This window comes from Porites lutea, chromosome 4, assembly GCF_958299795.1.
Source record: "Porites lutea chromosome 4, jaPorLute2.1, whole genome shotgun sequence".
Classification (NCBI taxonomy): Eukaryota; Metazoa; Cnidaria; class Anthozoa; order Scleractinia; family Poritidae; genus Porites; species Porites lutea.
This window is the reverse complement of record NC_133204.1, coordinates 47,986,879-48,011,241: the sequence shown is the minus strand read 5'-3', so window position 1 is coordinate 48,011,241 and position 24,363 is coordinate 47,986,879. Positions and strand designations below refer to the sequence as shown.

Sequence of the window (24,363 nt, the reverse complement as noted above, 5' to 3'; positions counted from 1 at the left end):
CGGCGTAATAGCGTTTCCAAGTGGGCCAAAATCCCATACATTCACTGTAATTTTAGCCGTGTTTGCCTCCCAGCCAAGATGGCGACATAAATTAAAGCTCAAATCTTTTTACGCTGTTATCAGTCTTTATGTGTTACATATTTTAAACTCCACGAGGGAAAGACATATTTATGAAGCATTGATCATGGGATCTTGTCCATGGGTTAGAAAAAAAAGAAAGGAAAAAGAAAACGAGATATTTCACCGGAAACGTAACGGAGAAAAAAAAAGAACCACAATGTGATAACAGAATTGCGTTGGAAACATGATAGGTCGTTTCCGGTGCGGAAACGTCATGGAAACGGAAACCATGTTTCCGCAGGTCGGAAACGGAAATAAGCAACTTTATGTGTTTCCGGTCGAGTTTACGAAATACGGAAACACGTGATTTCGTCCAGTAATATAATTAGGAGCCCAATTCTTTTTCAATACATCATTTGGTGATGGCAGCCGTCCGCAACACCAAGAAACAACCAAATTGAGGTAAACAGCTATTCCGCTTGTTCCCTAATTCTTTTCCTTTCTTAAGACTCATCTCCACAGGTAAGAACAGAACCAAACACATTACTTTAATGTACCGTTAAGGTGACTGTCTGTGAACTGATCTCAAGCTAAGAGACACATAGTGTGAACAGCTACAAGGCCATCATTTTATAAAATTACCCCACTTTTTATTAGTGTTCTGCTGCTTGACATTTCTGTTGGGCATGGGTTACACAGAAATTAGAAGCTTTAAACGAGCCCATACCGGCAGTAATTTTATTTCAAGGTAATACAGCTCTGCTCACAAGCAGTTGATTGAATAGGTTCATTGTAGTTCATTTTGTTAATATTGCCAATTTATAAAACCTGATGCTTATGATGCGTTATGAAATTTAACGTTAACGTGAAGACTACTTGTAAACGACGAGACCACAGCTTCTATGTCCAACAAACATACCGTGCTCCAGGCATTGTATCATGCAAACGTTATAAACATTAAGTGAACTTCCGAAAAACTGCTATGCTAACAACTTTTCGGCGAAAACCTACAATTTCAATCCGTTTTAATCTTCTTCAAGATTGTCCATCGGTGCCCACTTACGTGTTTGCATGTTATGAGTACCTTCTTTTAATTTTTTGGGCGATTATGTTTATGTTTCATTCAATTTGGTGGCACTGGTTCCAATGATTAGAATTTTGATGAAATTTACACTTATTAGTCTAATATCACAGGTGACGAATTACGCCTTAATTTTGGCGCAAATTTTCTCGCAATCCTTCACAGATTTTCGAGCAAAAGAGAGACTTCTCGCAGTCAAGTTGAATATATGAGTTTGTAAACGTTTCAACTGGGAATGAGGTCATTTTCTTTATTGTTCACGATTGTTGACACATTAAAGTGAGTCAATTTTTGCGTCACGTTATGTTCGCGACGCGACAGTCTTACTAACGGGCTTTAACTTGCGATTTCAAAAAAGTCGCGAAATTCATGTAATAAGGTAAAATGTTGTTTTTGATCAACTTCTGTTATATTCCCTTTGTTTGAGCCGTGTATGTTGAGTGGGTTCCTATCTGTAGTTTAGTTAACGTGGATGTATTTTTGCACCGTAACGGGGGGCAAGTCCTTTTATTTAGTCTGCCGTTAATTCGTCCATGCCTCATGTAAAATATATCTCTTTATTCTTATTGTACTCCTTTTTTTTTCTTTTTTAATTTATTTTTTATTCCGGCTAACAAACTGACTGCCTTGCTTCTTCCAGTTTACCGATTCACGTTTCAGTGACTAAGCAAGAGCAGGAAAATGTTTCACTTCTTTTTTGTGTTGATTATTGCTGGGATTTTCTTGGCCACTTCGTATGGAGCTTCAGAGCCAGAAAAAAGGTATCACCTTAATTGATTTTCTTTCGTTTTCAAGTGTTTGTTGCTTTTACCGCTAATAATTTTTACGTCTATAGTATCTCCTCGTGATGACCCTATTGTTATTCAGCATCATCTGTATTAACGTATACTCTGCATGGGCATTTCTCTTTTGTTATAGGGTCAAGTTATGTCTTTTTGGGTGCAGGCTCAAAAGACTGGAAAGGCAAGTTAAGGTAATAAAAATATAGAATGAAGCCTGACCTAGATTAATCTGTAGAAAAGCGGAGGTTACTTCTTTGATCACAGTCCTTTAATTTGAACGGCATCATATAACAAATGGGAGAACTCAGCAAGATCTGAAATCGAAAGCGAGGAGATGAATACCTTGTTGCAACTGAAGGCAATTAGTCCTCAATTACTTCATTAATTGAAATGGAAAACCGTTTCAAATGTTTCTCAAACCATATGCACAGATAATAAAAGGCAATGATAACGATATTCATGATCAACTGTATTTTGCAGGGTTGCGGTCTTTCTATCATTAATTGGAGCATCAAATTGTTGTCTACTTTGAAAATGGAGAGTTTCAAAAGCAGTCCCGTCCTGGATTGCTTAATACCCAGTTCACCTATTGCAGAAATTATAATCGTCAAATACGGAGATCGTTTCTCGCTGAAAAAATTAAACTACTTTAATGAGGAAACGATGCGGAGATTAAAGACTGTTCTTTCTCAACTGACTTTTCCACTAATGTCCAGAATTGCATACTCAGTTTCTTACAATAAATATTTGGGTAAGAATACCCTCTCAGATAGGATATGGTCCGTCAACACTCTTCCTCTATATGTGCGTCAACTTTATCAAATGTGTTAGCGTAGCAGTTTAAGGTTAAATCTGACCAGCATTTTGTGCAGCGAGTCATATGGAGACGCGATTGACTTGCATATATATAATTGTAGATATGAGAGAGATATGAGGCTTATCTGCTGAAGTTACGCGGGGAAAGCTCCATCGTAGGATTTCGAAGTTGCTTACATTTTTTTAAAAGTGTGGTTTAAATATATGTCGATTTTACAGCTACAAGAAAAAAAAAAAAAGCATTTTCTTTAAGTTCCATCTTTTTTTATTGAAGATGCCAAAAGTCTTAGAAATCGGAAAAATCGTTTCTGCTGAAAAACGCGATTCAAAAGCATATTAATTTAAGCAATTAACACGCATTTAGGTTCGGGCCACCTTAATCCAGGGAATGAACACTTATCATGAATGAAGACTTGATTATCAGTGGTGGCATCCACAGTTAAAAATGGCGGGAACCGTTTGAGATTGGGAAATAGCATCGCCATATTATACTCTACCTAATCTTTTGATGTTTGGGGTAGTGAATTTGTAATGATGCAATAATTATTTCCCCTCAATCTGGTAGACAGCAGTCCAATTAAAATTTTTAACAGTTTAAAACAAAAAACAACAACAACAACAACAACAAATGAATAAGCAAAACAAAACAAAACAAAAATCCTACGGTTGAAGTTGAACGGTAACGGTTCTAAAGAGTACAAGACTTCTAGAGGCGTTCACGCTGGATTGTTTGGTCAATAATTGTTTACGTAATTTTGCTTTAAAATAGTTTAATACCTCGTTTCATCAACGCAAATACTCATAAAAACTGGCGATATGCTTTTCTTAAAATTGTTCAAATACAAACTTTTGTTTACATGTACATCCAAAAAGCGAACGCGCGCAATTTGTTTTGCTTTAAGAATAGCAGCATCACTGCCCTCCTCCGGGGGTCGCATTTCCTCCCTCCCCAACAAGTCATCCCGCTAAAAATATATATGATTTCTACTTTCTGTCTTCTTTCTGCAGGACCTGACCAAGAGAGTAGATGGCGCTAATGTTCAGTGTATCGCGAAGTTTACTAACTTCAATGAAGGCGCCTATAAAGCCCTTGTGTACTTGGACAGGCAAAATGTCGCTTGTCCTAAAGATTATTTCTTGGCCAGTTTGCGACTCAACAGGCAGAATAACAGTCAGTCTTCCAAAATTCGTTACTCATACCAATGCTGCAAGTTTGTGCTGTAAAATGAAGAAGCAAGTAAACGTCGAGCACATATTAGCGAAATGATGTGAAGTAAAATTAACGTTGAGCAATGTGATTTAACGAAGTAACTGCCGAGTTTAAGGGAGCAGTGTGACCTAATTCATTTTTTCTTTCTTTTTTTTATGGGGCGGGGTTCTCTTAAAACATAATTGAACGGATGGAATCGTCAAAATAATGGTTCGCTTTTAGCGGATGGCTAAGCTGGGATGATAGAAATGGATTGGAACTGTTAATTTTTGTAAGTCTTCTTGCGTATTTTACAGAACTGTCGCCTAAGGGGGCTGATTATAGTTAGTTCTTCCTTGGAGAAATTCCTTAACATTTTCTTCCCGGTTTTCTCAGAGCAATTTCCTGTTGTAAAAAAAAGTTTTTCGTTAAAGATTTGAGACGTGATAATCGCCGTGACAATGCCCCTGTAAGAAAACTAGATAATGAAAAGTTAGTTAGTTTAAAACTACATTCACATCAAATAGGCAATAAAAGTATCGCCAGATGCAAGATGTTTGACATTTCTTGACATGCTATACATTTTTCTAAAATAATAGATGCGATTTTCTTGCTAGCGCATAGTACCCTGTGTTTTCCAGGAATACCTGGTCCGCGTTTTCGACAATTCAACCTGCCAAACAGGCTGCAGCTCCCTTTAGAGACGTGATGTAGGGGATCTTATTATTCCATTATTATGTCATTTCCCCAAATAAGATAAAGTGTAAGCGCAAAATTTGTGAGACCGTAATATAGCTGTTATACGCCCCCCCTCCCCCGGGGGGATACTCAACAAATATTTATACGGGGAGGGTCCGCCCCGAGGTCCAACCCTTTACCCTCAGTTATATACTATTTTTAGCGAAATTTTAGCAATTTTTTCGTAAACCTTCTATTGCCGATTGATATTTTTAGTTAAAAGGCTAACCTGCGTGGCAGGCGTTCGAGTGGGAAGGGGAAGGGAATTTGGTCGCGAGACCGCACGCCACGCGCTCTCGCGCGCCCAAATTCCCCCTTCCCCTTCCCCTTTTAACGCCTGCCGCGCAGGTTATTGTAAGGCAAGACTGATGACATTATTTAAACCCCCAAAAAGAATGCACATTCATAATTGACAATTGACTACGTGTCAAGGTCAGCAAAACAAGCAGAATTTCTTGAAAATTCACTTACGCAAGCTAAAGAAGCGAAAACTAGCGAAAGATTAGAGAGAGATTAAAAGTAGTCGAACCTGCCCCTCTTTACGGACATCTTGTTATTACGGACATATTTTGTGCCCGGTAAAAGCCAGGTTTATGTCCTCTTTATTTCTTCAGATTTTTTTTCTCTAATTCAAGGAGTTTTTTGGCGCCTTAACAAAATGACCCGCTTAATACGGACACGCCTTTAATACGAACACTTTCTATGATCCCTTCCAGGCTCTCCCTAGTCTCTTCAATGTCCGTATAGTACCACCTTAACGGGGTTTGACTGAATTTTGCAACTGCGTTGGACGCACAGCTTTGTATATCCTGTTGCTAAAAACTAAGATCAGTTGCCACAGGTTTGTTTTGGCGTTTGCAATTTTAAAGTAAAGCAAATAAAAGGGCTCTCTCCTTCATCAATGTTATCTAGGACTTCAATAATGGCCGGGTTTTAGCTTTTTTACCATATCTACCCAGCAGATCCAATATGTGTATGTATCTTTGTATCGAAATTCTGAGTTTGTAAGAACAATGCATCAGTATCTTATATTAATGGCGGGGCTCTTCTCGCCGTTCTTTACTTTTCTTCGTGCCATATTTTCCCGCCCGATTAGACTTTCTCTTGCCCCCCCCCCCCCCCCCCCCCCATCTGCCCCTGGGTCTGCGAGGATGCTTAATGGCCTGAGTCGAAAACGTCAACGTGACGAAGTCTGCATTTTTATCCGCAGTTCAAAACATGAGTCATTTTTCCATGTATGTATTTAAACAGAGTTTTATTACCTGTCAGCTCTGTCAATATCTTGGTCAATATCTAGTTATTGCTTGTTGTATATCTTCAAGATTTTTAGCCTTTTTCTCTTGTCCTGACGCGCAGTCAATTTGCCAACTGATGCACATGTATATGTGCACAGGAGGAAGCGATTGCATTATTTCACGGGACGTAAGTAATGCCATCGGTCTTCCCTTTACCCATAAGGAAAGTTTGGGAAGAGATACATCTGTCGCCGCCGAGAGATTTAAGGACAAAGACAAGAGACCTGTTTTATGACCCCAATTCATTTCGTTTTGCACATAGAATTATATATGTCATTTTGTCAAGCTAACATCACGGGAATGTTTCGGTATAATTAACCCTTTTAAAGGCTCAGGGTCGGCCAGTGGGGGTTGTGAAGTACCAAAATACCCGAAATATATCTTCCAATATATCCAAAAATAAACTAAAACTCGTGTAAAATACCGAAATAAGCGAAGTAAGGAGTACGAGGCTTAGCTTTTAGTACTCCAACACCTGTGATGTAACGAGCCATGTTTGGGGGTACGAGACTGCAATCAATTTTAATCTAAACGAACTATTCCTTTTTAGTTTCCTCTCAATTACTGCTGGTTTCAGCTGCTAATGGCTGTTCTGAGAGAAATGATAGTATGTTGATGCAGTCACTCTTCTCCTTCTCTTCGGGGCCTACTAGCCTGTGTTCAGACACCCCCTCCCCTAAAAAAGAAGTAGAGAGAGAGAGAGACGTTTTTGAAAAGTGGGGGGCTGCTGTATACAGGCTCATATCCTAAGCCCGGCTACTGGAAATGGCTTCTCCCTACTAAGTGTGAGAACAATGTCCTCTGACGAAAGCAAGGATGCATTAAATGTTTATGCCTGTAATTGTGCCAGTCATGCCATCAATCTTTAGAAAACGGTGAGTTCAGTTGTGACAGAAAAAAATGGATCCCAAGGTCCTGACTAAGCCATTTGGTTATAACAGGGTTAACTGTCATCATCTTCCACCAGTTTGCCTAGATAGAATGTACTTGCTGGTACATCTGTGGGTATACGTCTTCGAGGAAATGCTCCTTATGTTCCTTTTGGATGTATGATACTTTATATGCCAGAACTTTCACTTTCTTTGTGATAAGCATCACCCATAATGAGTTAATGGTGGCCTAGGAGAATCGAACCACTGGGATCCTTTTCCTAAAAGCGGTCCGAACACACCTACGCTTTTGAAAAGAATTCATTGCCTGCAATCTATAATCGGTATAGGATATGTATAGTTTCATCTCGTCACGAAAAGTTATCCTACTCTGAGTAGTGTAATACATACAGCGAACATAGAGATGAAAACTAGGCCTAAAGCAGTCGCTTACAGGCAGATAAGAGAATTTTCAGCTCTTTTTTTTTTTTTTTTTTTCGCTCACTGCTTGTGCAGGAATTTTTTTTTCAGGAGAATCCCTCTGCAAGAATTTTTTTTTTTCAGACAAATACTGTTTTTTTTTTGGACAGTGAAATCTTGATTCATTATCTATGTTTTTGTGCTTTATAAATTATTCTACACTCACGACAGATCAAAGGATACATGCAAAATCTTTTCGAAAATGTACACAGTGAGAGAGGAGGAAGCCACTTGGAGTGGACGGCTTCCCTGTGCATTTTTCAGTCCCTGCCCTCTGGAATTCCTCTCCCACAGGCCAACATGATATTAATTATAATGCAATATACACTGTATGTTGCAGATAGTCCGGCTGCCAATGAAACCCATACTTTGTGGTTCTTAATTTTTGTTAAAAGTACCAGTGGCAGTGTTGCTGTTTATGTTGTTGACTAGTTAATGCTGGTAACAGTTAAAGTTTTAACACTACTACTACATGTAAATGAACTTTTTCATTTTATTATAGAGTCATTATCCAAGGCGATAAGACCCGTACTCTGATTTTATTGTGGGCACAAATAATTTTATAGAATATTTCCAAAGATACCAAATTCTAATATTTATATTTTATTATAAATTTTATATGTTGAAAAGTTTAATATTGAAACTGTTTATGGATAATTAAATTTTTGTATGATATTTATTATAATACAGGATACACTGTATGTTGCAGGTAGACTGACTGCCAGTGAAAACCATACTTTGTGGTTCTTAATTTTTGTTAAAAGTACCGGTGGCAGTGTTGCTGGTTATGTCATTGACAGTTAAAGTTTTAACACTTACTATTACGTGTGAATGCACTTTTTCATTGTATTATAGAATTCTTATTCAAGGCGGTAAGACCCATCCTCTAATTTTTATTTTGGGCACAAATAATTTTATAGAATATTTACAAAGCTACCAAATTCTCATATTTATTTATTACAAATTTTATTTTATTATTTTTATTATAATACAGTATACAAGGTTGTAGGTAAACTAGCTGCAATTTAAAACAAAAACAAGGTTCTAATTGTCTCCTTTCAATAAGAAGAAAGTGATTTCTGTTTATTCATATTGTGCCTGGTAATATTGTTGATTTCTGAAACTCAGACTCTCTGAAAGAAACTCAGACTTTCTGAAAAAGTCACCATTGGACCTTCCTTCTGCATGATTTTTTTTTCTTTACCTTCTTCTTTGCATGAATTTTTTTTCTTGATATTTTCCCTTGCATGATTTTTTTTTGTTTTTTTCCCCACCCCCCTTTTCTAATGGTCCGTCCCTAAGGCTCTTTGGCTTATTATTCGCTTTTCGCTAAGCAAAATCCCATCGTCAGGCTCCGATAGCTCTTTCACACTCCTGTCGATCGCATCTTCTCCATCAAATAAAGTAAACGAGCACAGTTCGTCCAAATATACAACAATGATCCTCGCTCAATTATATTCAACGTCCTTTTTACAACTCCAAGTCCATTTCTTGCCGATGATGTTGTCAGTGTTCTTTAGAATATTTCCATTTATACTCCTGACAAAACCCATTCTTCGGCTAGGCTGGCTACTCTGTGATGTGTCAAGAAAAAATGTACGCCTTACTAGTACCCTCTAGAATATGCCAAACATATGCGTAAAAGGCACTTGGAACAAAAGTAATACTAAGTAAGGGAGGTAAGGGTAAAGTGTTTAATCTGACTTTAATGAATAAATTAATGAGAATCGAGTGAGTGGGCGAGTGAGTGAGTGATCGAGTGCCATTCGAGTGCCTCCAAAAGCCCATGGCATGAATACGTCAGCCATGAACTAAACATGAGTTTATCCCATATAGTCATCTCATATTTTTTTGGTGTTCTGTATTGCATGTTTTTTTTTGTCGGTTAATATTTAATACTCTCCAGATGTACCTATATTGAAAAAAAAAATTACCACATAACTATCTCATCTTCTATTTTAGTTGCAATTATCAGTTAACACAAATTCGTGCCGTCTGCGTTCGGTCTATTTAATAATCACTCTCAATTGGCGGTCTTGTTTAATCACCCGTTAACTGAACATGAGCACGTATTCTTAAAAACAGATAAATAAATGAAAAAAAATATCGCGTGGTTTGAGCCTAAACTAAAATTTAAACCTGGTAAACCACTGAAATAAATAGTAGAAGAGCTTATTGCAAAAGAAAAAATCCTTAGTTCGCGAAAAAAGCTACAAATTTCTGGATAACCGTTTCATGATATTCGGAATTTTTCTACACGGACCTTCTTACGATTTTCGGAGGTTGTGTTTTTCACATTTTATACATTTATAACCAAAATTTTGGGAAAAAGTATTATAGTTAAATTGCCTTTCAAGTCAGACTTTCTTGTCGCCTTATGCTGTCAGTCTTAAAAAATTTGCAACGAGTGGCGGTACGTCCGTGAACAGATTCAATTTTCAAATAAACGCTTCCGATTGAACTACAATATTGGTAAATAAAATCTTGACCTGTCTCAGGACTTTAAGATATCGCATGGATGATGAACTAGCAGGATAAATATTTCTTTTGCCGCAGAGTATGCAATGGACGTTATGTAATAGACTACTCATGCTGCTTCTCTCTGCAAAAAAGCAACATGTATAAAGAAAAAAAAGATCGAGCGAAAACATAAGCTGAGGATCTTTCGAGATCGAGAGACTGGTTTGGCTGCGAAGATTTTCTAAATTAACTTCTCCCTTCCCCCACCCCCTCCAATTTTTTTTGCCCTCGCTCCAACTTTCGCGTAACTGACTCGTTTGCTACGCAGGCTACTCCACGTAACTCCACGTACGGCCACTTTTTTGGGGCGGACAGTCCATACATGGACTCTACGGCCACTTTCTGTGGGACTTTGTAGCCGTTGTGGGGGAGGGTCACCTGCATCTCCCTCCCCTTCCCTCTCTCTAAGTATTGTCAAACACGTGATTTTCTTTCCCAATATTCCCAGAACGAGGGGAAGGCAGCGCCAGTTTCCCTGTTCTCGTCAAGCAGAATATTGATCATGCAACAAAATTTATACGGAAATGCGACAATTGCTACCGCAATATACGCCCCGATCTTCATTTGCAAATCAGCAGGTTAACTGTGCTGAAACGATGCATCGAGGACGGAATTTCTCTCCGTTGTAACCTTTCCTTTAGCGAAGTTCACTCTAAGTAATCGTATAAAACTACCGGTTTCTGTACTCAGCTGAACGAAACAACATCTCTACCAAAGTAAGTGCAATCGTTATAGTCTGAGTCTTTGCTCCCAAAATGAACTGTGAAAAGCGTTAATGGTTTTATTACTCGTAATCGGCTTACAATTTATTACTCTTTCCGTGATCTAGATAGAACCTAAACTGCTTTGTTTTTAATTTGTGTTACCAAAATTGCTCAACGTCCAGTCAGTCTTTTTATCAACATGTGTTAAAAGGAAATGTTTTGCTTAATATTCGTCATGAGGGTCCAGTTTGTGCATAGGCATGTCTTTATTGAGCTTCGTTCGGCTCCATTCTGTGGCGTTGTACCTTGTTTGTGTTATAAAGCCTGAATTGTTTCACAGTGCAACTGTGAAATGATTTCATTTGTCAACTGCGATTGGTTCTCCTCAGCAAGATAATATAATATTGATTTTCTGTAGTTCTGTTATCTAGTCACTTGTTGATATTGACTGACTCCAGAGCTGTCGTAATAGCTGTGAATAATGGCAATTTCGTTTCGTTGAACTGTCATTTACTACATGTAAGCTTAATTCACTGTTTAAATACACACTTGAGTAACAATAATAGTTAATTGCTCCTGCATGTGACTCCAGTTAACTTTTAAATTTGTATCTGGTTTGAATAATTTAGTATTTGTCTATTTTTAGAGGAACACAAACAAAGGCAATTTTCAGTCGGCATATCTTTTTTTTCTTTTGGTCAGTTTTACCAGTTTGCCTTGTTTCCTTGCATTGCCTAGTTAGTGTCAGTACCGTGTCTCTATGGGTGAAATCTGAATATTTAATATTTGTATTATTGTTCCACCACAAAAAAAAAATCCCTCTTAATTGTATTTATGTAAAGAGGCAAACTTCTTCCAAATTTGGTCAGTGTTAGCTGGTTATAAAGAATTAACCAAAAACCAAAATAATATTGGACCCAACAAAACAAGAACAATAATGTATTGCATACGTATACATCAACAAATGTTATTATAACTTTTGGTGGTTTCTTGTCATCCAAGTTTTACTACAACTAAAAAAAATCTCAAATGATCAACATCTTCCAAATTTGGTTAATGTTTGCTGGTTATTAAAAAATAGCTGTGTGAGGTTAAATCCAGTCATTATACTACTACATGAGAAATTACTGCAATTTGATTGGCTTAGAGCAGTGGTATTTCAGCTTAATTTGAAATACCTACATGTGAAAATTACAAACCTTTTGTGGGTTTTAGTATAAACAAATAATAGCATGATTTGTACGGGATATTTGGCATAAATACTACTCGTGATATTTCAAAATTGTCTCAAATTTCACTCGCCTAACGGCTCGTGAAATTACGTATAACAATTTTGAAATATCACTCGTGGTATTTATACCAAATATTACTACAAATCATGCTATTACCTATACGAATAGACCAGTTTCGAATTAAAAATTACGGCTGAATACAAACATTAACCACCAATTCATACAGGGTTAGCCTCGACATATAGTAAAATATTCAGAAATTCTGTCAAGTAAGTGTTTGAAATTTGAATATACACTAAAGACAGAGAAATAAACAGGTCTTTTTCTCGATGGAATTTGTGAATATATTACTTCAGATGGAGACTAAGCCTGTAAAAAATGCATCTTCACTTCTTTGATTCAGTGGTCATAGCGAACTCGAAACTGGACTATTAGGTTTTTTTTTGAAATGAACATAAATGATGATTTGAAATAATAAGTAAATACATGACAGTATCCACCAACAAAGTTCTCCTAGAACTTTCAGTACTAGAGACAAAGGACCTGTCATGAAATTGTTTTGCTGTGTTGTCTTAGGACACTTAGGTACTGTGTAGCTAAGTTCTGTTTATGTTTCAAGACACAGCTCCTTTTAAAGCAGGTTGAAAAATCATCACCTAATCGTTTTTGGGCAAAAAATGTCACTTTGTTAGGTGGTCATGAAGTTTGTGTGTTGTAGAGTTCCCACAGCTATAATGGCAGAGGTTAGGTCCAGTTAGAAGTAGTAAGACAGGAGAACAGTGCCTGGTACTCCAGGTTGGAGTTCTAATGCTTATCATCTCTCCACTTAAAAAAGTGTCCTGATTATGTAAAAAAAAAAAAGATTTTAGTTACAGTTGTAGAGGTTATTGATTTCTGATAATAATGACGATGATGATGATGACAATGATGATCAGTGATGATGAAAATGATGGTGATGATAAGAGTTATTCCCTGTTGGCAGGACATCCCTACAATATACAGCTATTTTGAGAAAGGTTGTGCAAAAAAATGTGCATGCGACAATCCCGAGAGGTAATATGTGACATGATCAATACACTGTTCCTAACACTGTCGCTGTCAAAGCTACTTTTGTTGCCTTCCTTTAGTGCTTGCAAACGTACGTCCATGGCCTCTTGTGCCATTCTTTCAAATTTCATTGAAAAAATAGTGAACTCAAAATCACCCGCAATACCTTTTGGGATTGTTGTGTGCACTTTTTCCGACAACCTTTCTCGAAATAGCTGTCTATGTATTCTAATAAATCACAGTTGTTTGCTCTCCTGACCCCAGAATTCTCCCCAAGCCCATTTGTTTGGCTTTACGGGTATGTGTCTCTGTTTCACAGATCTACTGTAGTAGTAACTTTTATCCCACTGTTTTGACCTAACTTTGTGGTCCATAACTGAATTTAAATTTTTCAGATACGCTATGAGGTAGGCTATAGAACTATGAAGCCCCACACCTTTCATCGCTCAAGTACTGCTCCATCGCCGACCATTAACTTAGCTCAAGTTGGGGCAGATAGAGAAAGATCATTTACAGAACCACATCAGCCGTTAGTTCCTGAACCATACCAGTCAATTCCTGCTCAAGACTTGCTTAAAGACAACTGTGGCTTCAGTGGCTGGATTAGAAAAGAGGGCAACAGCTTTAAGACATGTAAGGTTAATTCAAACTTACATTATCAGAATCTCCCTTATTGTTAATAATTGAAACATGCTTAAATAAATCTGCTAATATCATAGGTGACGAATTACTCCTTAATTTTGGTGCGAAATTTCAGCTTTTATATTACTACATGAGAAATTTCTGCAATTTGATTGGCTTAGAGCAGTGGTATTTCAGCTTAATTTGAAATACCTACATGTGAAAATTACAACCTTTTGCGGGTAGTAGTATAAACAAATAATGGTATGATTTGTATGTGATTTTGGCATAAATACCGCTCGTGATATTTCAAAATTGTCTCAAATTTTACTCGCCTGACGGCTCGTGAAATTACGTATAACAATTTTGAAATATCACTCGTAGTATTTATGCCAAATATCACTACTAATCATGCTATTACCTACACTAATTTGTAATTCCACATGTGAAATTACAAATGGTGAGGAAGTGCTTGACGCCAACTTGATAGGTGCGCCGAGTGGAAGGGGCAAGGGAAGCATGAAGGTATCGCTGTACAGAACCTCTCAGATGTTCATCGCTGATGGAGGGATGGTGGAGGCTGTGGGAGAGGCTGAGGGAGCCAGGGTACGGAAGCGGTCCATCTGAAAACGGGAAAGGGAGTCAGCGATAGAATTGTCTAAGCCCGGGATGTGAGTAGCCGTGAATGTGAAGTTATATTGGAGAGGGAGCTTCACATTCACGGCTACTCACATCCTGGGCTTAGACAATTCTATCGCTGATTCCCTTTCCCGTTTTCAGATGGACCGCTTCCATACCCTGGCTCCGTCAGCCTCTCCCACAGCCTCCACCATCCCTCCATCAGCGATGAACATCTGAGAGGTTCTGTACAGCGATACCTTCATGCTTCCCTTGCCCCTTCCACTCAACGCACCTATCAAGTTGGCGTCAAATTGCCATGGCAACCTTCTGTACATCTCAGTGTCAAGATGGCAACGAAGTTTTCAAACGCGGTGAATGAAGATGTCAGGGCACAAAAAGATGCTTTAGAAAACCTGAACACACAAGAGAATGTCAAGAAGGATTCTAACAGATATTTTGCCGAAATAGTCTGAAAAATTCTGAACTTTAGAAGCCAAATTTAAGGTCTAAACATTTTAGAGAGTGGAGTTCTCGATCAATACGATCCAGGATAAACATGTCAAAAATCTAAGAATGCTAACATAATTCGTCACCCATGATATTAATAAGTAATCAAATGGTATACTCGTGAAACTAGGAAAAATTTTACTTGCGTTTTGTCCAAATCAGGGAAATTATTAGGATTTGGACAAAATGCACGTGAAATTATTCCTTAATTTCACTCGTCACCATTTGATTACACATACTAATTTAATGAATTAGATATTTCTCTAAAGTATGCAAATTTTTATATGCTTGTGTTTGGATGTCTTTGTTGACCACAGGTGACATATCGTACACCAATTTTTTTTTTAAATAACTTAATTTTTTATTTATTTACTTGACTATTTAAACTAGCAGTGTTTTCATAGGGCTATGGGTTTCCTCAAGACCTCTTACACTCAGTCCATTATTTAAATTGATTATAGGGTGAAGTAACTTATATAGTGAACACAAAATTATTCCTTGTTAACTCTCTCTATTAGTTTACTTTTTACTTTTTTTGCATTTGTTTCTCATAATAATATACCTTTGTAGGGCATGACAGATATACCATTTTACACAAAGGTTGCCTGTACTATTACAAAGATGCTAATGCATCATCAACTGCTGGAAAGTTTTCACTTGGTGGATACAGGTAAAGTTTACAATGAGAAAACATGTAATGTGACATTGCAGCTAGATACAGTGCACGCTTTCACTGACACTACTGACCTTCAAGATTTTCAATCAGTAATATGGGTGAAATCTATTGTTCCTTCTTTTATGTACATTGTAGGCTGTCACCTGCTCCTGAGAGAAGCGCAAAATATGGGTGGACATTTAAATTAGCCCACATACAACCAGAAAAGAGAACATATTACTTTTCAGCATATTCTGAAAGGGAAATGAATGTAAGTGATATCTTAGTAACCTGAACACGAGCATTGATTTGGTACCTTTTTTTGGGTATGTGAACACTTTTGGCACTCAAGCTTAAATGTTCTCTTGTTGATGCTGACAGAGGACGTACAATTTAACCAACTCAGGTATAATAATCAACTGATGTGTCATAACTTTTTCCAATCCAATATTTCCTACCAGTTCTTGAAACCACTGTATCTTTGCAGGACTCATTTCCAATAATTGTTATTGTTTGCGGAGCTTTGTGTGAGTCGATACAGGGCATTGTCATATAAACGTCCCTGAAATACTCTGTACAAAGCCATTATGTTTTTCTACCAGGAATGGATGGAGCATATAACTAAGGAGATGGAAGACTACTGCGGTAATGGCAAAAAAGACACGTAAGTCATGATTCATTGTGAATCAAACACATTCTGTCTATTTATTTGATTTTGTGGAAAAAAGTTAAAAGCTTTAATATTAACTAAGGTAGTTGACCTCCATTGTTATTGCTGGGTATGGCTTATCTGTAATGGGTGCTCGCTTATCATTTATTCAAGTTAATTGTCAGTAACTGTCAACCAACATGTTTGACTGTTTAATCATGGTTCAAAGTGTCTATTAAATTGACACAATCCTGTGTTGCCTATCAAATGAAAGATTATTCCAGTTCTTATTTAGTATATGACTTAATTATTATTTCTTTTAATATTTTTTTTATAAGAGAATTTTTTTATTTAGTATATGACTTAATTATTATTATTATTATTTTATTTAGTATATGACTTAATTATTATTTCTTTTAATATTTTTTTATAAGAGAATTTTTATTATTAGCCATTGATGCATTTACCAATAACACCCAGGCAAAATATTTTTCCACTATTTTGACTTAGCATCTTTAAACTAACACAGAGCTGAAAAAACAGAGGTTGAGGATGGACCTGAATACTGCTATCCAGAAGTAGAACCAAAATTTGACCCAGAAGAAATTGCTGCTTTATTTGGAAGACCATCACCTAGCCTTCCAAGACGATGTGCAGATTCGGGGCCAATGTACTGCCCTCCCCCTGAAATAGATCAACGAGACATTAAGAAAAGGCCACCGCACTTATTACCCAGAACACAAACTGTGTTACCATATCACGTATCTGATACAGTACCAGTGGACAATCCTTTGTCATTAAAACCAGTTAGATCACGGCCACCAGGAGCAAGCCCTGTTTTACCAACAAAGGCTGCCCCTGCAGTACCATCAAGGGGTACAAAGCCAGCGAGTGGAAATCCTGCAGTGAGATCAGCCAAACCTTTGCCTAAACCTAAACCTAAACCTAAACCATTGCCACGCCCACCATCTCTTGAAAAGCGTGTTCCACAACCCATTCCAAACTACACAGATGCTTTTGAAGGTATGATTCAAATACCTAGTTTGTGGTTCTTTCATTTTGTAAATGTCTTTTTTTTTTGTGTACTATCTTCATGATAGAACTTCTGTTAGTTACCATTAATACAGTTATAAAAAATAATAAAAACGTTTTGTTTTCTTTAACTGGTAGGCGAAGATGACGAGGAAATCAATGAAGGTTACCTAGATATTGTTCCAGACACCACCCCAGAAGATTTATTTGATGAAGAGAAAAAGTCGAGCCTTTCAAGGTCTGTCCAGTAAGGGACTTGTTAAGTTTACATTATTGTTCCATTTCTAATAGTACACTAGAAATGACAGCTTCTTTCCTCCTTATATCCTTGCAAACTCAATCCTTTCTATTAGGTGGGCCTTACACTGTCTGTGCCCCCCCTTCATCATTTCCTACCCCTTTATCCTTCCCTTTCCTTTTCTCTCTGGCTCCCTACCTTTCTTCCTTTCCAATTACTTCTTCACACACTCAATTCCACCTTTTCTCTTTGTTACCATTCTTGAACCTTTCTTCCTTTGCCTTTGTCCTTTCGTAGTCTTTACTTTACATTCTTTTTAATTCCTTCTTCTTCATTTGGACCTCCTTTTCTTCTCCCCTTGTTTTATACTTTTCCTTTAATTTCTCATTTTTTTCTCTCCTTCTTTCCCTTTCTTCCTTCCTTTCTTTTCCCCTTTCTTTCCTTTTTCTTTTTGTCTTACTTCCTTTTGTCTTACAGTGTATATCTCTCATAGTACCTCCTTTTGTGAGCAATTAAAATTTATTGTCTTACATGTACATCATTTTTTGCCATTGCAGGGGATACCCAGATGGAAAAAGTTTTCGGCATCACAGCTCTGAGGTAAACATGGTGTGAAATATAACTATTTTTGTGGTGTTGACCTGCAGCACATGACTGTGTTCATTTAAACTGTGAGGAGTATCACTACATGTAACTGTTACATTGGTGAATTTAGTATTTCAGCACAGTTACCTGATGGCCTTGTGTCACATTATTACTGCTGTTAACAACAATGAAAATCAATTTCTGTCTATTGTTAATGCAAACCCAGCTGTTGGGTGTGTATTGTAAGTTGTCCATCAAAGAGAGATAGAGAAGCTGAAGTATTCACTGCTAGCCTTTCAACAGAGCTAATTCAAACATCAGCTTCTCTATCTCTCTTTGATGGACAACTTACAATACACGCCCAACAGCTGGGTTTGCATTAACAATAGCCGGTTTATACCCACATAGCCCAGTCTACCATCACCTACATGGCCTCTTACCACTATCTGTTATGGGAAGTTTTAGTGAAAAGAGGCCTCTTATTTAGCCCTTTTCCTAATCAAAGCCGACTATTCCACCTTCGGCAGCTCTTTATGGAAAAAGTCATTGAAACCCCTACCCGGCAGGTCTTCTTGACTTGACCATGTCTCTAGCTTTTGGACAGCATGTGTAGCCAATGGACAGCACTTCTGTCAAGTAGACAGTGACCTAAATCCCTCAAATATCCATACTCTATGGCCAGCTGAATGATGAAACGAATAATTACTTTTAAATTATTCATAATTCTCCCTGGGACTTTTATAGAATGTGCTTCCAGACTCTGCTGTGAAACTGAACTTGGACAAGACAGCTGTTAGCGAGTAAGAAGAAATCCTTGATTTGTCTTTTTAGACTGAGTACCAATAATAAATGCTAATTTTTGTAGAATTCAGGTCGAGGAAAGAAACCTGAGAATAACATGTCATTATAGTGGAAACCAAGATGTATAAAATGTTCAGCCCTGCGCAATCCAGTGCAATACTTTCGAACTCTTTCTGATATGAAAAAGGTGAAGGTGTCTGACTCACCAAACAAAAGAAAATGACTGGAAAAAGAAGTTACCAACTCCACGTGTTTAGGGAGCTTTCTGTTTCATAGAGAGTCAGTTGATGAAAATGATTAAAGACAACGGCAGGGACCATCTCTAGGTGTCCATTTTAGGGAGGTGTCTGTCTTATCGAGGTGTCATTTAGGATAGAGTTGACTGTATATTTGTGTTAAGTCTGGTTGAGTTGGTCCTTGGTACACTGTAAGGAATAACTCGCATTGTTCACCAACTTTTTTGTCCTTCCGTGTACTTTTTTTTTTCCCATAGGCTACTGGAAAACAAATTAGGAGTTTATCTTTTACGTGAAAGTCAAAATGCTCAGTCAAAGCGGGTAAGGATCAGTGTTTATTTCTTCAAGCAAAAATAAATTCTGTTGTAACTGGCTTGCCTTCAGCCTGCTGGCAGGATTTACCAGAAACATCATATGCTAGCATTGCAGTGAATATGATGTGAGTAATCGTCACAGTTGCTTTCATCAGATGATGCCAACATCCATCTCCGTTGGCCCGCCAAACGTGTCAGGAGTTTTTTCTGTAGCTGAGTGTGACTTCATTCTCCAATTACATCAAAACAGGCGCAGTGATCCATAATTATAGTACCTGATATTTTTCTCAAAACAATAACAGTTAAAATTATTGAGAACCAGACTCCTCTTCACTTCTCAGAGGCACCCAACCACCAAGTCCAAATACATCAGAAGTGTTTCAGACTCTCTATGCTTTAGAAGCCTGTTTAGCTATTAAGTGGCCCTAGTATTATAAAATATATTTATCTGTTCGGATGTCCTAGGTAAACTTTGGTCGCCTCGAAAGTTTTAGGTGGCCTTTTCCTCTTAACTGAAACTGTTAGCTACCCTGATGGGTCCGACGGAAAGTTAGTTGGGGAGGTTTTGTCGTTACACTAAAATGTGCAAACACAACTTCCAAAAATCGTACGTACGTTAATAGAAATAAACTATTTTTTTTATTTAGGCTTTGGCAGTGTGGACTGGGGATCGAGTCAGACATTACATGATATTTTATGAAAAGGTAGGTGTCGCCATCATCTGGTGTTTCTTTAGCGACATGTTTATACTAACAACTGCCCCCTTCTAACGGTCATAGCGAACTCAAAACTGGACTATTAGGCACTTTCACGTGGTAGTAGTGCAACGACGGCAAAGAAATGTACAAAAAAGCGTGATGCACGTGCAAAGTTGTTGTTTTGCCATTCCAAACCTTTTGGTTTTTTTTGCCGTTCTCGTTGCCGTCGCCGTCGTCGTTGCTTAAGCTCGCTATTATTTGAACCAGGCACCGTGAATCTCTGGGCTTCTGGCGTTTAATGTCTCCTTCTTTCAAATGATAATGTACGCTGGTGGATGGTCGATTTTAAACAAGTCCCAGATGCATCTCACGACGGACGAATGACGTTTGAGGAAGGATGACGTGCACTACCCTGATCCGGATAGTGCCTTTGATTGGTTCAAAATTTGCACCATTTTGCGGGAAAACCGTCGGTCGCGTCGCGAAATGTCGACTGTTTTCTCATGCTCTGATACATTTCCTTGGAACACAGTCGAAGGGTCGTGAGTTCGAATCTCACTTTGAGCTTGGAATTTTTTCTGAACTTTCTGGTGTTTGATTTCAAATTGTCTTCCTCCTCAAACACCTACCACACAAGCTGCCAATTAGTTTTAGTTATATAAATCCTGCAACTAGCTTTCAGCACTTGAGTTGACGATCACCCATGAAATCTCCGTCTCCCTTTCTTGTATCTTAGACTTGTGTCATTAGTACACAAAGCAAGAATTCGCCACTCTAGAAACGAGAAGGGTACTGGAGCAGAAATGCGTCCCGCAATTGTTTCTGGGATGGGAGGCGCTGGTCAGCTATTGGCCAATTTTTTCCCCGTCCATAGTAACAATCCCATCAGTCTTTGCGAAAGTCCACTCGGCCCAGGTGCATTCTCGTTTCTATAGTGAGGAATGAAAGCTGTGCGTGTAAGAGGTAAAATCTAATCGTCTTTTTTGCGAAATGGTCTTGTTCACAGGAATTGGGCTACGCTCTTGATCCCGAAGGAGCACGGTTTGACAAACTAGAAGCATTATTATCGCATTACCACAAGGTTAATCTGCCTAGGTGTGATGCCAAACTTATAAAGCCTTACAAGTAGCACGAATGTAGGCCCTATAGTTTTTATATATTATACTATTTTAATCCTTGGACTGTTCATACGCAGGCCGGGGACTTATAGATAGACCTAATTATGTCCAAAAGCCTTTAATTTTGTATGACTTGACATGTTTTTTAATATGTCGTAATTTCGGACCATTATCTTGACGAATGTTCTTATCTGTTTCGCTGCTTGAGTCTGAGATATTCCTATATATGAAACAAGCCTCCATAAATCCCCGCCATCCCTTTGCTATTGGGGAGTAATTATTCGGCATTGTATGCATATTGAAGACGTTCATAAGTGCTTGTAACTCAGAAAATTTCAGAAACCATCTTTTTTTAAAAAGGACTTAACTTTACTTCGGAAGTTGAATAATATAACAGTGAAATATATAGTCTGAAATGTCATACATCTCCACCCCCCAACCCATGGTTTAAGGAGTGGAGACGTATGACATTTCAGCCTATGAAATATGGCGATAGATAATATTGATATATGCATGCATGGTGTGTAATACCAGTGCTGTAATTTAGTAAAAGTATGATTAAATAATTTTAATAATTTATTTGATATACTACGCATATGATCATAGAATAAATGAGCATTAGGAATTCTTTCGATTAAAAGTATACATATTTTATCATTAAATGGTAGTTCAGGTTGAATAATTAGATATATATTTCCTGAAAATCCATTTCACGCCTACGTTTTGATTGTTTCTTGTCTACAGTGTACTTCCATGAAATGCTTCACTTTTATCCTAGCTTAAATTATATTTTTCTCGTTCTAAATATCCAAATTTATAGTAATAACTTCAATACAAAGGAAGATTAACAATACCACCCTCATTCTTAATTTTGCCAAAAAGGTATTTGGGCTTTAGAGGGTTAAACAAAAGATGGTAAAATTTGAAATACGGATGCTGAAAATTGAACCACGTCAACATATCCAAGTGACAATTAAAACTTAGGCCGGGGAAAATAAAAAGTACTTATAAAAAATCAAATTAAGTAAATTTTAAAGGGGTTAGTTTAAAAATCTTGTCTTTTCTTTTTTGCTTTTTTTTGTCCACAACGTTGTATTGGTTGTCTATATATATATATTTCCTCCTTAATTAGAGCCCTAGTGACGTGACCGAGCTGAAATTCTAAGCTCGTACACTCAGGTGTTTTTGTCAACAAAATTCTTGAATAGCTCAATTTGGGCTGGTACCCATTCTGTTCTAAATCGTTTAGGTACTATAATTTTAATAGTATTATTGATCAAAGGGAAGTACGGGTCTTCTGCTGCCTTTTTAGTTTTGAAGCTTAAAGATACCGTTTGTAATAAATATAGAAGTTTCAGAGTATTATATTTTTCTTTACAATACAAGAAGTAGCAAAGCTGCAATGCGTTATTGTTTTAAAGAAATTGAATTTCGTAAAGATTAGATATATTTTTGTAATAAAGTAACGAATAATTTAATACGTATATTTTTCACTGCGAATAAAACTTTGTTTCTTAAGTGTTGTGGTTTTGTGGTCCTAGACATGCAGTATGAGTTGTTATTGGTCGAAGGCTGTGGACTGTCAGCCTTACCTTTCCACGATGTGACCTGTTCAGTTTGCTTATCGTAGCCTCGGCATTGAAACGGATCAATTTGAGATCCTCCTCCGTCCTTATAAGTTATAGGACTGACTGGGATGGATGCAAACGTGGTTTTTCTTTATAATCCATTAGGTCAGACCACTGAGGAATTTCTTAATTTGGCTGTGCACTTTGGCTGTCTGGGAACATTTTATGTGAAGTGTTGCGTGACGACATAAAGGAGGGCTCCGATCTCCTCCGTGGACACGTCCTCTTGGTTCCACCAGGAACCTGTGCTGAGTGAAATATCGGATTATATCAGAGAAGCGTTGCGTGACACAAAGGACGGCTACGTGCCGGTGGGATACTTTCCTCTCCCTCGCTTCCGTTTTTATTCCATCACGCAACGCTCCTTTTCGTGACGAGACAAAACCGGCCGTGAGTCATCCTCGGAGAACCAGGGGCAGTCAGTCGGGCAAGGAGAAAAAAACGTAGGCGCGACGAAAGATTTCAAGCACGGGCGCAAGAGCCCCTGGGTACCGACTCTCACACGGTCAAGCGAATGCTAACTCCTGATTAGGCACCAAAAATGCTTTGTATTATTGTGTATTAGCTGGTGAGGAATGCTCCTGCTGATAGGATCCGAAATGTTTTCCGACTCATCGGTAGTTCCTTCGTTTCTTGTTAGGAGAGTAGAAAATGAAACTTTCCGTTGCACGCACAACCTTGATGAACGAATCAGACAAGTATGGCGAGAAAATAGCCGTCGTGTACGAACATACGAATAGAATTCGAGATGCTGTTCGCCGATTGGGCAAAATAATACAAAGCATTTTTTGTGCCCAATCAGGAGCCAGCATTCGCCAGACCGTTTGGAAATGGTACGGTGAGAGTCGGTACCCAGGGGGTCTTCCGTTAATGGATGTGAGGGAGACGGGACTATTGGAAGAAGAAAGAGAAGACGTTTTCGCTATACCCAAAAATTGCCTGAGGTTTTCTTTTATTTAGTGAGCGTCTCTGCTGAGGAGAAAGGCTCAAGGGTACTCAGCAACATAGTCGATGCGTTCCCGAACGATTACCCGTACTCTCGGTGCTTGATCATCTAAATAATACCCTATTGTCATGCTGCAATCAATTGCGAAACAGTTTAAAGCTTAAGCTAACTGAGCTATCAGTGCAACTGACTTGAAACGAGGCAAAGATTTGTTTGTTGCAAGCTTTGATTTACAGGTTTGGCGGGATGTGAGAAGAGATGCGGGATAAGAAAAAAGAACACAAGGATTTGTTTCTTTTTACAATGATTTGGAGTAGTTGATATGCAGTTTCTCGAAAGACCCGGAAACCTTTTGGGCCCGAAAAGCAAAAAAGCCTGTTGAATAGTGGCACAGTTCCTAGCCCGCAAACCATTCAGTTTTATTTCGTTAGCCGATAGTTTCATTGTATTATTTTCAAAATTATCGAAACTTTTGTCTTGAATGAAAACACAACAAATACAAAACAGTTTTCCGGGTCCGAAAAGTCACCGGACTTTCGAGAAGCAGGCTCCAGGACGCAAGGATTTGTTTGTTGTGGCAATTTGGATTTGTTCATTTACATAGGTTTAGCGAGATGTGGGATAAGAGAATCAGTTTAATCTGAATGGTTGATACGTGAAACGGATATCTAATTGTAGCAGATCAGAAGCGCAAGTTGTGAAACGTGCTCATTTTAACGGGCAGGAGGCGCGCCAGGTTAGTCTCAGTTGATGATGGGCGGAACTGATTTTTCTTTTTCCTTTTTTTCTTTTTTTTTTAATGTACAAAATGTGTGCAAGGGCCTTAAACATTTTCATAGTAATACCAAAAATGCATGGCTTTTTACTGCACAGGGAAATCCTTGCAAGTGTCCAAGCAAGA

At 38.0% G+C, this 24,363-nt stretch overlaps 1 protein-coding gene across 3 annotated transcripts in view; it reads left to right on the top strand.

Moving 5' to 3' along the window:
- LOC140933885 (uncharacterized) overlaps positions 1-22,406 on the top strand; it is a 46,467-nt gene extending 24,061 nt beyond the window's left edge. The window contains exons 1-12 of one of the 3 annotated variants that reach the window (XM_073383554.1): positions 10,292-10,546; positions 13,209-13,446; positions 15,133-15,232; positions 15,374-15,488; positions 15,820-15,881; positions 16,396-16,889; positions 17,037-17,136; positions 17,694-17,736; positions 18,466-18,521; positions 19,016-19,079; positions 19,720-19,776; positions 20,777-22,406. In XM_073383554.1, the coding sequence (XP_073239655.1) occupies positions 13,236-13,446; positions 15,133-15,232; positions 15,374-15,488; positions 15,820-15,881; positions 16,396-16,889; positions 17,037-17,136; positions 17,694-17,736; positions 18,466-18,521; positions 19,016-19,079; positions 19,720-19,776; positions 20,777-20,899 (1,425 nt within the window). In that variant the 5' untranslated portion in view covers positions 10,292-10,546; positions 13,209-13,235 and the 3' untranslated portion in view covers positions 20,900-22,406. Of the gene's footprint in view, positions 1-10,291; positions 10,547-13,208; positions 13,447-15,132; positions 15,233-15,373; positions 15,489-15,819; positions 15,882-16,395; positions 16,890-17,036; positions 17,146-17,693; positions 17,737-18,465; positions 18,522-19,015; positions 19,080-19,719; positions 19,777-20,776 lie in introns of those variants that run through there. The other 2 variants (XM_073383552.1, XM_073383553.1) reach the window with 2 other exon arrangements.
- Positions 22,407-24,363: the final 1,957 nt, after the last annotated feature.